We start from the raw sequence: 11893 nt of genomic DNA on the forward strand, positions 1-11893 counted from the left end.
ACTAGGTTAACACAAACACTGAGGCCTTATTTCAAATAAAGGAAAACCATATCCAAGCTTAGGGTGCTTTCCAAGGCCGTAGCCACCGATTCAACATTGGGGGGGACGGCTGAAAAATTTGGCCACTTTGTCGCCAGATTAGAGGAATATTAACATTAAGATTAGACTGTTGTGATGTCATTATTCACCTTTTCTCACTCACCTCCTTGTCACCTCTCCCTCCCTGCCCGGGTTGTAGCGGGCTCATTTTTAAAGCTAGAGCGAAGCTACTGATATCATATGAAACTAGAAGATCTAATGCATCCATTGATACCAACCAGGACATGCTAGCTTGTCAGCAAGGGGGGTAAATACCGCTCCAAACGTAGACAAAGTTTTGGAAAGGGAAAAACGGACATGGCCATGTTCAATGGCCATGCCCTTGACCTGTCACCTCAAGATATCTGAATAATAATGGGTTCTATTGGTACCCCAGTCTCCCTTTACAGACATGCCCACTTTATGCTAATCCATTTTATTCTTCCCAAAAAATGCATGCATTATAAATGTGTTATTTTTGCCTATTCTGAATATTTCTGCATATAGGACCCCTAAACAATATTGGAATTGCCGAAATTGAGTGTGACTGGAAAGCTGAGAGTCTTGTAAATTCAATTAGCCCAATTGTATTCATGTGTGATGATGTTAGTCCACATCATCTACATTGTGTCTTGTGTCTGGTATGTGTGTGTTGAGGCTCTACTTTAGCAATACAGTCATGTAAATCGGTGCTATTTATTGCCATAGTAAAATTCACTTTGTATGTGTGTGTGTGTGGGGGGGGGCACACTTCAAGTCTGGGTCACCTTGGGGCATCACACTGTGTTAATCCGGACCTGATGATGAGCGCATCTGAAATAGCTAGTCAGCAACTAACAAATCAACACAAGGTAGCAGTTTACATATCAATAAGGATAGAACAATGGCCATCAAGAAAAGCACAGCAGCTCACAGTATGAATGAATGAACTGCCCCTAATCAGACACACAGACTGGTGACATTTTCCAACATAACTAACAAGACCAACATCAGGACATCCAAACAAGTTATGACAGAGAGCAATGTCATTGGACCACATTGGACAAATACATTTGCATATTTCTCCCAGGATGCATTGCCGCTTGTTCCTTCCAAACGTTTTACATGAAAGTAACTAACCTAATTAAATGAGTGGTGGGTGGAAATAATAGACTATTCTTATTTAAACATGCAGTTTTGAATCATTCAATAAAGACAAATTAAAAATAGACTATAACTGGACACCCTAAGTGATACACACATGTTATGGGAGTGGTAGTTCCTTGCTCTGCTCTCCCCTAGGAGCGCTGGTTCCGAAGTAATGCCATGAACAGCTGTATTGCGCAGTAAATCTCTGTTTTCTTATTTTTTTACATCAATTTATTGGGGGGACACATTTATCAGGCTTAAATATTGGGGGGGATTTGTCGTTCTCAATGTATATTGCCGCTACGGCCCTGGTGATTTCACACTGGCGTTCCAGACCAGTACTGTTCCCGAGCACACTTGTCCCCAAATTGATACCAGGTCCGGAACGTTTGATGAGTGTGAACGTTGCGTTCTGTTCCGTTCCATTCCCGTGCACGGAAGAAATGTTGGAATGTGAAAGCTGACCTGCAGGGGAGAGGGTAGGGGGGCAATCCTACTCGGGTGCGGAACGAAACGGAACTAGCGAGAAAGCACCCTGAGTGTAATGAAAAGGGTTTATGTGGCACCTTTCTCAATTTCAATAGAACAATAATAACCCTCTCTTCATGGTGCAAAACAGTCCAGTTCAAACATTTTTCCTCAACATGGATTCCGACCCACACGATCCACCATCTTATCACATCATAGACTTGTGACATCCGTGATGATGTCACTGCTGATGATGTCACAATGTCTATGACATCACTGATGATGTCACAATGACATCACTGATGATGCCACAATGACTATGACATAGTGGGAAGCAGGGAAGGGATGGTGATGTCACAATGGCTGTGAGTGTGAAGGCCTAAAAACTTAAAATATCACTGTGGCATTTTTTCCCCCAGTTCTTTTTGCAACAGATTTATTCCAGAGCCATGAAAAGGTTTTGGCAATGTTTTTAGGCGATCGCAACTCTGGAAAAACAGACAGACAGCTCTCCAATTATACTAGATTCTGAGGCTTTTGGTTGCACCTTTCACCCATACGGGCCTCTTTAAATACTTAAATATGTACTTTTTTAATAGGTTTGATTTCTTTACAGTCACTTTTGCCCATTTTTTTTTTCATCTGTGATGTCTCTATGATGATGATGATGATGATGATGATGATGATTATTAATAATAAACTGATATATGATGATAAAACAGTTAAGTTAGATATAATAATAATATTGTTATTATTTGAGGCTTTAGATAGAGATGAAAAACAAAATTGCCTTTAGAGAGTCATATTTTCCATGAGCTTGTTGTTGGGCTAATGCAACACTATGGATACATTACAATGTGGCAGGATTACATCAGCCAGCTGCATCATCGTTCTGTAAAAACACATTTATTAATGAGCCCCTTTGAGGTACGATTAATGATGTGTTATTAACTGTCTCGCAATGTAATTAATCCCTGGACAATTCAAAAACCTGTTGATGACATTCTTTACTATTTGCTAATGAGGGTGTTGTTTAATAAAACCCAGGGGGAGGCGAGGCTCTAACATGTGAGATCACCAGATTACAACTCACTAGTGTTTGATTAAACATTAAAACATTTCAACAACTTAGGTTTATGATTTAGCAGTTGTGTACTACAATAATCCTTGCCGAACAGGTGTTTCATCCATGCATTGCAGGTCTACAGTGTATAAAGCAGTAAATCCACATTTCTCAACTTTATAGATGACAGAAAGGTATAGTGTATGGTAAGAATTGTATTGGTCAACCTGTCCATATTTGTAGGATGCACCCAAAGGAAATAAATGTAAAGGAATACTAATTGAAACTGAACACTGAAGTGGTCACATCAGGGCACTGAGAACATGCACAAAAAGGCTGTAAGGACATCAGGACAGGCTAATCATCTCACCCAAGAGAAATGGACACGATGGACTCTGAGTACCTTAATAATTGAGTTGAGCCTCTAATTACCAGTGTTGGGGGTAACTCATTACAAAGGTAACATATTACATGTAATATATTACTTTTAGCAGTAACTCAGTAATACAACGTATTACTTATAGGATTTCAGTAATATTATACCAGTTACTTTGTCAAGTAACTCAAGTTAATGTACAAATTGAGTTACATTTGATTAAATCAAAGCACATATTTAAAAAAGATACAATCATTTCCTAATCAAACTGTGTGTTTTTATGCAAATAACCACTATAGATGACAATAACAAAAGAAAAGAATAACATTTAGAAATTTGGATTGTTTACACTGATTTCAAGGTGGTTGAAATAATTTTTCGGGATGGTTCCGGGGCGGCAATGTCATTCTGCTGCTGCTGTTGTTGGTGGTGAAAGTAATGCAAAGGTAGTGTAATAAGTAACGAGTTACTCTACACAGAAAGTAATATTGTAAAGTAACTTATTACTTTCAAATGACAGTAACTAGTAATATGTAGTATATTACATTTTGAAAGTAACTTGCCCAACTACTTATGGTGAACCTGAAATATTAGATCTATCAAATTATAGGTCTGTTACTGTTTATGGATGCCAGATATATCTAAACATCATTGCATCGGATTTCGTTTCAAAATCTTTACTGAAAACTACAAATTACTACATTTTGTTACTATTATAATTATTATTATTAGTAGTAGTAGTAGTAGTAGTAGTAGTAGTACTCAGCATAACAAATGTTGCCAACATGGGAGATGGCAGGGCCCTCCATATGAAGAATGATCTCCCTCATCACTAAGCCACCCTACCGCCCAAATATGACATAGTCGTAGTAGCCTAATCGCCTACATAATCTAATCTATAATCTGTACAAATACTGAACAACCCAAACATTAAAAATAAAAAGGCTGTAGTTATTTAAATTCAATTTAAACCATACAATAGGCCCTCAAATATTCTCAAATTAAAGGGATAGTTAAAAAAAATTGAACCCTAGGCTAGCCCTATTTGCTACTTACCAATGATGTTGATAGGTAGAGAATCCTTTCGCAGCACAATCCATGGTATTCCTCATAGTAGCTCCAGATAGTTAGCCACAAACCAATACAAGGTCAATGGGGTCTGTGCAAGCTGACTGAGGCTCACTGGGCCCCGAAGGATTTTCAGATTTCAAAGTGGGCCACGGCATTTCTTAAGTTTGGGACCCGCTGCTCTGTAAAATCATTGTGCCATTCCCTAATCAAAGTAGTTCAGTGGCCGTTCACCTGGGCAAAACCATCTTCTGATTCGTCGAATTGCACGAAATTTGGGACTGCACCAAAGTCATGTGCTAGTTATTAGGATTAGGATTTATTAAATTACGCCTAGCCTAGGCTTAACCACTACCCAATAAGTTAAAGTTAGACTAACATTTGCTTCCCCTTTTCAACTTTACATCTCTTTCCCTACATGCCTAGTGCATTGATGTGACAGTGAGACTCACTCACCTATGTGTTTGCAAGTTAACTGTCTACCCAGGGGTAACAGTCAACTTACAAGTCGTTGTCTTCTTGTTCTTGACCACCCGCCGGTTTGGCGTCTTCAGTTGGCCCAGCCTAGATGTTGCTTGTGCTCGTTTTCATTCAACAGATGTCTTGGAATTCCACCCCAAGACATAGTAGTGTTGCAGTAGATGATTCAATCATCTATTATTGGTTCCAGAAGTTGCATCAAAGTCTATCCTGTCATGTAGTGTTGCATGCCACTCTCATAGCGTCCGCTACCTTATAGTTAGCATACGGTCTTACTAGTCATTAGCTGCATTGCTACTTCTCCATCAGCTCCACCAGGTGTGTTCATCTCAGTGTTTTCACACACACAACCAGCTCTCATCCAGTGTCAACTTCAGCTACCAAACTGCTTTGTTCCATGTGGTTCATTTTTCGGCCTAGTGATCAAGTCATTGGATGGCGTGATTTCATGGACAAGAGAAACCTTTACCCCATTATGTCAGTACTCACCCTACACTACTCTATGCCTCCACCTAGCGGTAAACCTGCAGTACTACATTATAATACTAAACACTATTGATGAAGCTTAATATGTACTAATAGTAAACGGGAAAGATGGCACTCTAATAAATAAGGCAATTCTCTCTATTAATATGATTAATCATTTCTTGTCTGAAAGACAGCGTAACACAGGGATCACTGTGTGTGTGTGTGTGTGTGTGTGTGTGTGTGTGTGTGTGTGTGTGTGTGTCTGTGTGTGTGTGTGTGTGTGTGTGTGTGTGTGTGTGTGTGTGTGTGTGTGTGTGTGTGTGTGTGTCTGTGTGTGTGTGTGTGTGTGTGAGAGAGAGAGAGCGAGAGAGAGAGAGAGATCTTTCTCTCCTAGTCTTGCATTAACATTGATAGCCTGGAATATCAATACTGTAGTTATCAATTGAAACCACCAAATCAATGAAAATCTGAAAACAGTTAAACCTACAAGGAGCTGTCATCAGATAGTTGCACTGTATGTAATGACCTATGCAGTTCTTCATGGAACCTTAACCTTTAACCTTCAGTTTGTCAAGACCTGAATTTAAAATTATTCTAATAGCAAACAATAGATATCTGTGTAAATCAGCCTAACTCCTGTTAAATAAAACATTGTGGTACAGCAGAAGGAGGAAACTTGTAGATGGTGTCCAGTGGCGTGTCCAGGCCATTTTGACTGGGGTGGCCCAGGTGGGGCACAGGCTCAAACAAGTGTGACACGTAGGTGTGAGGAGTGTGAGTGCAGCCTTTTAGGAAGGATAGAAAGGTTTTCCCTCGCCAACATTTTGCCTATCTTTGTAGCGGTATTTAGCCCCATTGCCACGAGCTAGAATGACTTGGTTGGTAGCAATGCCTTAGGTCTTCTAGTTTAATATGATATCAGTATCTTACTCTAGCTTTAAAAACAAGCCCGCTACAGCCACTGAAAGACAGTAATGTCGGCCACAGATGCCAGCACCCTCAGGATTTTTGGGGGTGGCCAATTAGATTTCAGGGGTGACCAGTGCCACCCCTGGCCACTCACTAGAAACGCCCGTGATGGTGTCTCCATGTTAAATGTCACTCTGACCTCACTGTTTGACTTTGATGACACTTTAATGATGAAAGATGTAACATGGATAAAAGGAGTCCGAATTATTTGCCGGGTCTGGATTCCCTCCTCCACAGACAAGGTAATGTCGTCTTCTGGAGCAAATCCTTTGTGTCGTTAATGCACACCACTGTGACTGCTTGGTTTTAGTTTTTATTGAGCATTTGTGTACAGTATATGCATATAGGCCACCCACTTGTTATCTGGTTTTGGATAAATTACAAATGAGTGCGTGATTGAACCAACAACAAGATCTGTATCGTGGTGTATTAATTTAACATCTTTAATTTAATTGTGATTTAATTGTCATAGACAAACAAATGGTTTTGATGCAGATGTATCTCTCTCTCTCTGTCTCTCTCTCTCTCTCTCTCTCTCTCTCTCTCTCTCGTGGTGTGGCACCTGTCATGACCATGAATCTTTCTAACATGTTTTCTTGTTGTTTTTCTTCTCACAGGTTTAGCCTTCACAATAGAAATAACAGAATGGAAAGCAACATCACCATTTCAAGCAATGTCCTGAAAGTGCAGGGCTTTAACATCTCTCCACAGTTTACATACCCTCTGTTTTTCTTACTGCTGTTGGTCTACTTTTCCATCCTCGTTTCCAACATCGGAGTGCTTGTGCTCATTATCACCGAGAAGAGTTTGCACCAGCCGATGTACATTCTCTACTGCAACCTGTCTGTTAACGATCTAATAGGCAACACGGTCTTACTGCCTCGGCTAATGACTGACATCCTTTCGACAGAGCGCCTCATCACATACAACCAGTGTGTGGCTCAGGCGTTTTGCGCCCACACGTTCGGCTCAGCCTCACATATGATACTGATCATTATGGCAGTGGACAGATATGTGGCCATATGTCACCCCTTAAGGTACAGCTCAATCATGACTCCCAGAACTGTGATTGGACTCTCCACCTCTGCATGGGGAATGTCAATAGTGCTGGTGTCTATTCTGATAGGACTCACTGTGAGACTGTCCCGCTGCCGATCAGTCATACAAAACGCCGCCTGTGACAACGCATCATTGTTCAAGCTTTCCTGCGAGGACGTGACCATCAACAACGTCTACGGCCTCTTCTTCACAGTGCTGCTATTTTCTTCCTCTATGGGAAGCATCATTATCACCTATTTTAGAATAGCTCTCTGCTGCTGGGTCAAAAGGAACAAAGAGTTGAATAGCAGAGCGCTGCAGACCTGTGCGAGCCATCTGGTCCTTTATCTCGTTATGCTGTGGTCAGGGTTTGTAACCATCATAATGCATCGTTTCCCAAATTACCCAGATTTGAAGAAGATTGCATACATCTTATTTCATGTCGTCCCCGCTAATTTAAATCCAATCATCTATGGGATGCAAACAAGGTCATTACGGGATAAAATTGTGCAAATACTAAACAGAAAGGTGACTCAGTCCTCTTAACACCTCTTGTCTTTGTTTTCTGTCTAAAGCCAGGCTTGAAAGTAAAAGCCACACAGTAATACTTTTTCACCTGTGTCAGGATTGCTTTAGCCTGTATGTATCTTCAACATAATGTAGAATGTTTTATATCCCCATAAACTGAACCAGTTTCCATTGCAACAACTCATTCTTTAGTACTACAGTAGTGTCAGTGACATTAGTGTTTTCAAGTCATTACACACCATTGGCAAGCACATCAGTTGTCTTGGTGTGTGTTTTCTGTGGCCTCTCTTGGTGTAAAGCAAGGGAAAGAGCCCCTTATCCAAGTTGGGGTTCCCTTGAAGATGAATTAATGACCAATTACTAGAAATGATTTAAGACGAGAGTTTACTTCACTATACTCTTGGAAAGCATGTGGAATATATTGTTTGTTGTCTTACTACAGGTAAGTGTCCGATGAGTAAACAAAGCATCCCATGATCTTCATTTTTGTAACCATATTTCATGTTGTAAGGGCACAGTGGCACAATGGTTGCATTCTTGCCTCGGACTCTCATCTCACAGCAAGAAGGTCCGGGGACGCTGTTGGCACTGGGGGTATGTCTCCTCATGTCTTCGGTGCCTGGTGCCCAGGTGGACTATCTCATGACAAGGGCCTTTCTGTGTGGAGTTGCATGTTCTGCCCGTGCTCACCTGGAGTTTCCTCCATATAACATCAATATATTGCCCCCCACTAAAAACATGCCAGAAGATTGTCGTCTGACCAGCGGCGGTTGGAAGAAGTTGGTCCCCGGCTGCTTCATTGCAGCTGAAGATGGAGGAGGATGAGCCAGGATGGGAAAAATGCGGAGGGAAAATTTTGCTGCGCCACTAAGCATGCGCACGCGCGCGCGCGCGCGTGTGTGTGTGTGTGCATGCATTGGTGCATTGTGACAAATAAAAGACGCTTTGTCTGTCCTGTACCTTTAATTTGTAAGGATTTCTTATTCCTAATAACTCAGTTCAATGTGATGATTAGGGGGGCAAGTACAGATGAATGAAACTTGGAGGCTGTAGGATGATGGTTACTGGCTGAGTGTTTCCCTGTCTTTCCTTGGCCCCTGTAGCTACATCTTCATTAGACTGAGCTTTTCCATGGAATACAATACAAAAAAAATGGCTAGGAAATCAGTTCCATGTATGTATGTATGTATGTATGTGTAGTATAATAAACCAAACAAAGGAGGTGATGAGTGATCTGAAATACTCTGTGTAGAAACTCTCAAACAAGATCAGTACTGACCTGTGTCTGAAAGCCAGAGCAGCATGGTCTTTGTATACTCCATATAGGCCTAATCATTTTAGCTTTGATCATTGCATAGTTCATTAAAAAAAACACTGAAAAACAATTCCTGTATGCAGCACATTTGTTAGTTTTGTCCTTTTCTCATTTTTAGTCTACAGTATAATTATGTTAATCGCAAAAAAATGAAATCCTGACCAGGCAGTGACTATGTGTATATAGTATAAACATCTATGCAAATTATTTGCATACATTTGAACTGTCTCTATGGTTTTATATTATGTAGAGTACATTACCTCTATTTTATCTTGTCTATTTTCATCTTAATATAATATCTTCTCTCATTCTTTCCTACTTTTTTATGAGAATACCAAATGGATTTCTACATGTAACTGTAATTGAAATTGACTGAAGTGTTGACAGGATAAAGAGTATGAATAAACATTATGTATGTATTTATTTATGAGGTGCAGAAATTTGTTTTAATGTTTCATGAATAATTATTTATTTTTTCAATTAAAAACTTAGCTGTCAATGTCTGTGGAAATTAGTTAGAGATTATTTTTTAACTGTTCTGAAACTCCACCGAATTATTTTAACATCTATTACAACACCTAAACTGAACCGCATTTTTGACTATTTTTGACTGTGGTTGTAAAATTAATTGACATACATTAATATGGATGATGATGATGATGATGATGATTTATTGTTTTCATTATTATTTCATTCATCAGTAGTGAAGGCTAGATTAGTGAGGAGCAGTATGGGTTCATGCCAGGAAGAAGCACAACAGACGCATTGTTTGCCCTGAGAATGCTGATGGAAAAGTATAGAGAAGGCCAGAAGGAGTTACATTGCGTCTTTGTAGACCTAGAGAAGGCATACGACAGGGTACCAAGAGAGGAGGTGTGGTACTGTATGAGGAAGTCAGGAGTGGCTGAAAAGTATGTGAGAGTAGTGCAGGACATGTATGAGGGCAGTGCGACGGTCGTGAGGTGTGCAGTGGGAGTGACTGAGGGGTTCAAGGTTGGGGTGGGATTGCACCAAGGGTCGGCCCTCAGCCCATTCTTGTTCGCAATGGTGATGGACAGGCTCACAGACGAGGTCAGGCAGGAGTCCACGTGGACTATAATGTTTGCAGACGACATAGCAATCAGTAGTGAGAGCAGGGAGCAGGTGGAAGAAAATCTAGAGAAGTGGAGACATGCGCTGGAGAGAAGAGGGATGAAAATAAGTAGAAGTAAGACAGAGTATATGTGTGTGAACGGGAGGGAAGATGGAGGGGGGGTGAAGATGCAGGGAGTAGAGGTACCAAAAGTGGAGGAGTTTAGATACTTGGGGTCAACCGTGCAGAGTAGTGGGGACTGTGGCAAGGAGGTAAAGAAGAGAGTGCAGGCGGGGTGGTGCGGGTGGAGAAGGATGACTGGGGTGATCTGTGACAGAAGGGTACCAGCGAGAGTGAAGGGAAAGGTCTACAGCAGGGTAGTGAGACCAGCCATGCTGTACGGTCTAGAGATGGTGGCACTGACAAACAGGCAGGTGGCAGAGCTGGAGGTGGCAGAGATGAAGATGTTACGCTTCTCTCTGGGAGTGACGAGGTTGGACAAGATAAAGAACGATTACATCCGAGGAACCGCCCATGTTGAGCAGTTTGGACAGAAAGTGAGAGAGGCAAGACTGAGATGGTATGGACATGTGCGGAGGAGGGAGGTGGGGTACATTGGGAGGAGGATGCTGGAGATGGAGCTGCCAGGAAAGAGGAGGAGAGGAAGGCCCAAGAGGAGGTTCATGGACGCAGTGAAAGAGGACATGCAGGCAGCGGGCGTGACGGAGGACGATGCAGAGGACAGAAACCGATGGAAACAGATGATCCGCTGTGGCGACCCCTGACGGGAATAGCCGAAAGAAGAAGAAGAAGAAGAAGAAGATTATTATTTCATTCATCACCCTGTTGGGTTTGTGGTAATGGGGATGCATTAAAGAAAGTCATGTGTTTTCATTAAAGATTTGTGTGCAGGACAAATAATATTGCAATGTCACTGAGACAGATTCCTCTAGCCTACATTTATTGTACTTGGCTAATACAGTGATTCCGACTACAATTGTCAATTTTAACAGATGGTTTTAAAATATAGGTCAGTATGATACATCACATCAACTTCTCTTCATTGTGCAAATATCTTCTGATAGCTTTATTGTAACCAGAACAGAAGTGTAGTGTAGCCCTGCCTCCAGAAATGATGTGTGTCACCAGAAATAAATGTGAGGTTGTCCCCCTTTGACACCTAAATGGCCTCTAAATAACAAAACTGCATATATGCACATTTTGGATGGAAGACTGCATTCTCACCTTCAATCACTGCCTTGCTTCAAAATAGGGTAACTATAAAAATATTACAATGAATATTTTACAGTCTCAGATACTGTAACTACCCTCTTGGACCTGATGGATATTGCTATATATAGTAATAGAATAGTACTGAAACTGCTTGGGTCAGTAGCCTATACTCATATATATTTAACCCTTAGGCTTATTGCCATCTCTTTTCACTTAAGCACAATAGTCAGCTCTCCCAGAGTTACTAAATTATCCCAGTGAGATCATGTTATTACCGGCAGGCCTACATGTCTGTCTGTAATAGTGTTCAAAACTTCATTCAACTTACTTAATTTCTATCAAACTTTTTGTAGGTGCTGAATTCAGCTGTCTCTTGACCCTTTACTCTATCCATCCCATACATCACAATTCAGTTATCTTGGTAACCCTTTATTTTACAGGTACCCTAGTTACATATGAACTATTTGTAATTACACATGAACACCAAATGTAATTACACAGTAATTACCAATAGTTATAAATGAAGTTCATATGTAGTTACATTGTAACAGACCTGTAAAATGGAGTGAGTCTGTTCAACTGTAGTTCATATGTAGTTACATTGTAACA

At 40.8% G+C, this 11893-nt stretch overlaps 1 protein-coding gene across 1 annotated transcript; it reads left to right on the forward strand.

Moving 5' to 3' along the window:
• Positions 1–6743: 6743 nt before the first annotated feature.
• Positions 6744–7682, forward strand: LOC310776500 (olfactory receptor 13H1-like; the record flags this gene model as incomplete). The annotated part of the gene is made up of 1 exon (XM_083636685.1): positions 6744–7682. The coding sequence occupies one exon, from the start codon at positions 6744–6746 to the stop codon at positions 7680–7682; it is 939 nt and encodes a 312-aa protein (XP_083492811.1).
• Positions 7683–11893: the final 4211 nt, after the last annotated feature.

The sequence above is a fragment of the Poromitra crassiceps genome (genome assembly GCF_964638095.1).
Source record: "Poromitra crassiceps genome assembly, chromosome: 5".
Lineage (NCBI taxonomy): Eukaryota > Metazoa > Chordata > Actinopteri > Beryciformes > Melamphaidae > Poromitra > Poromitra crassiceps.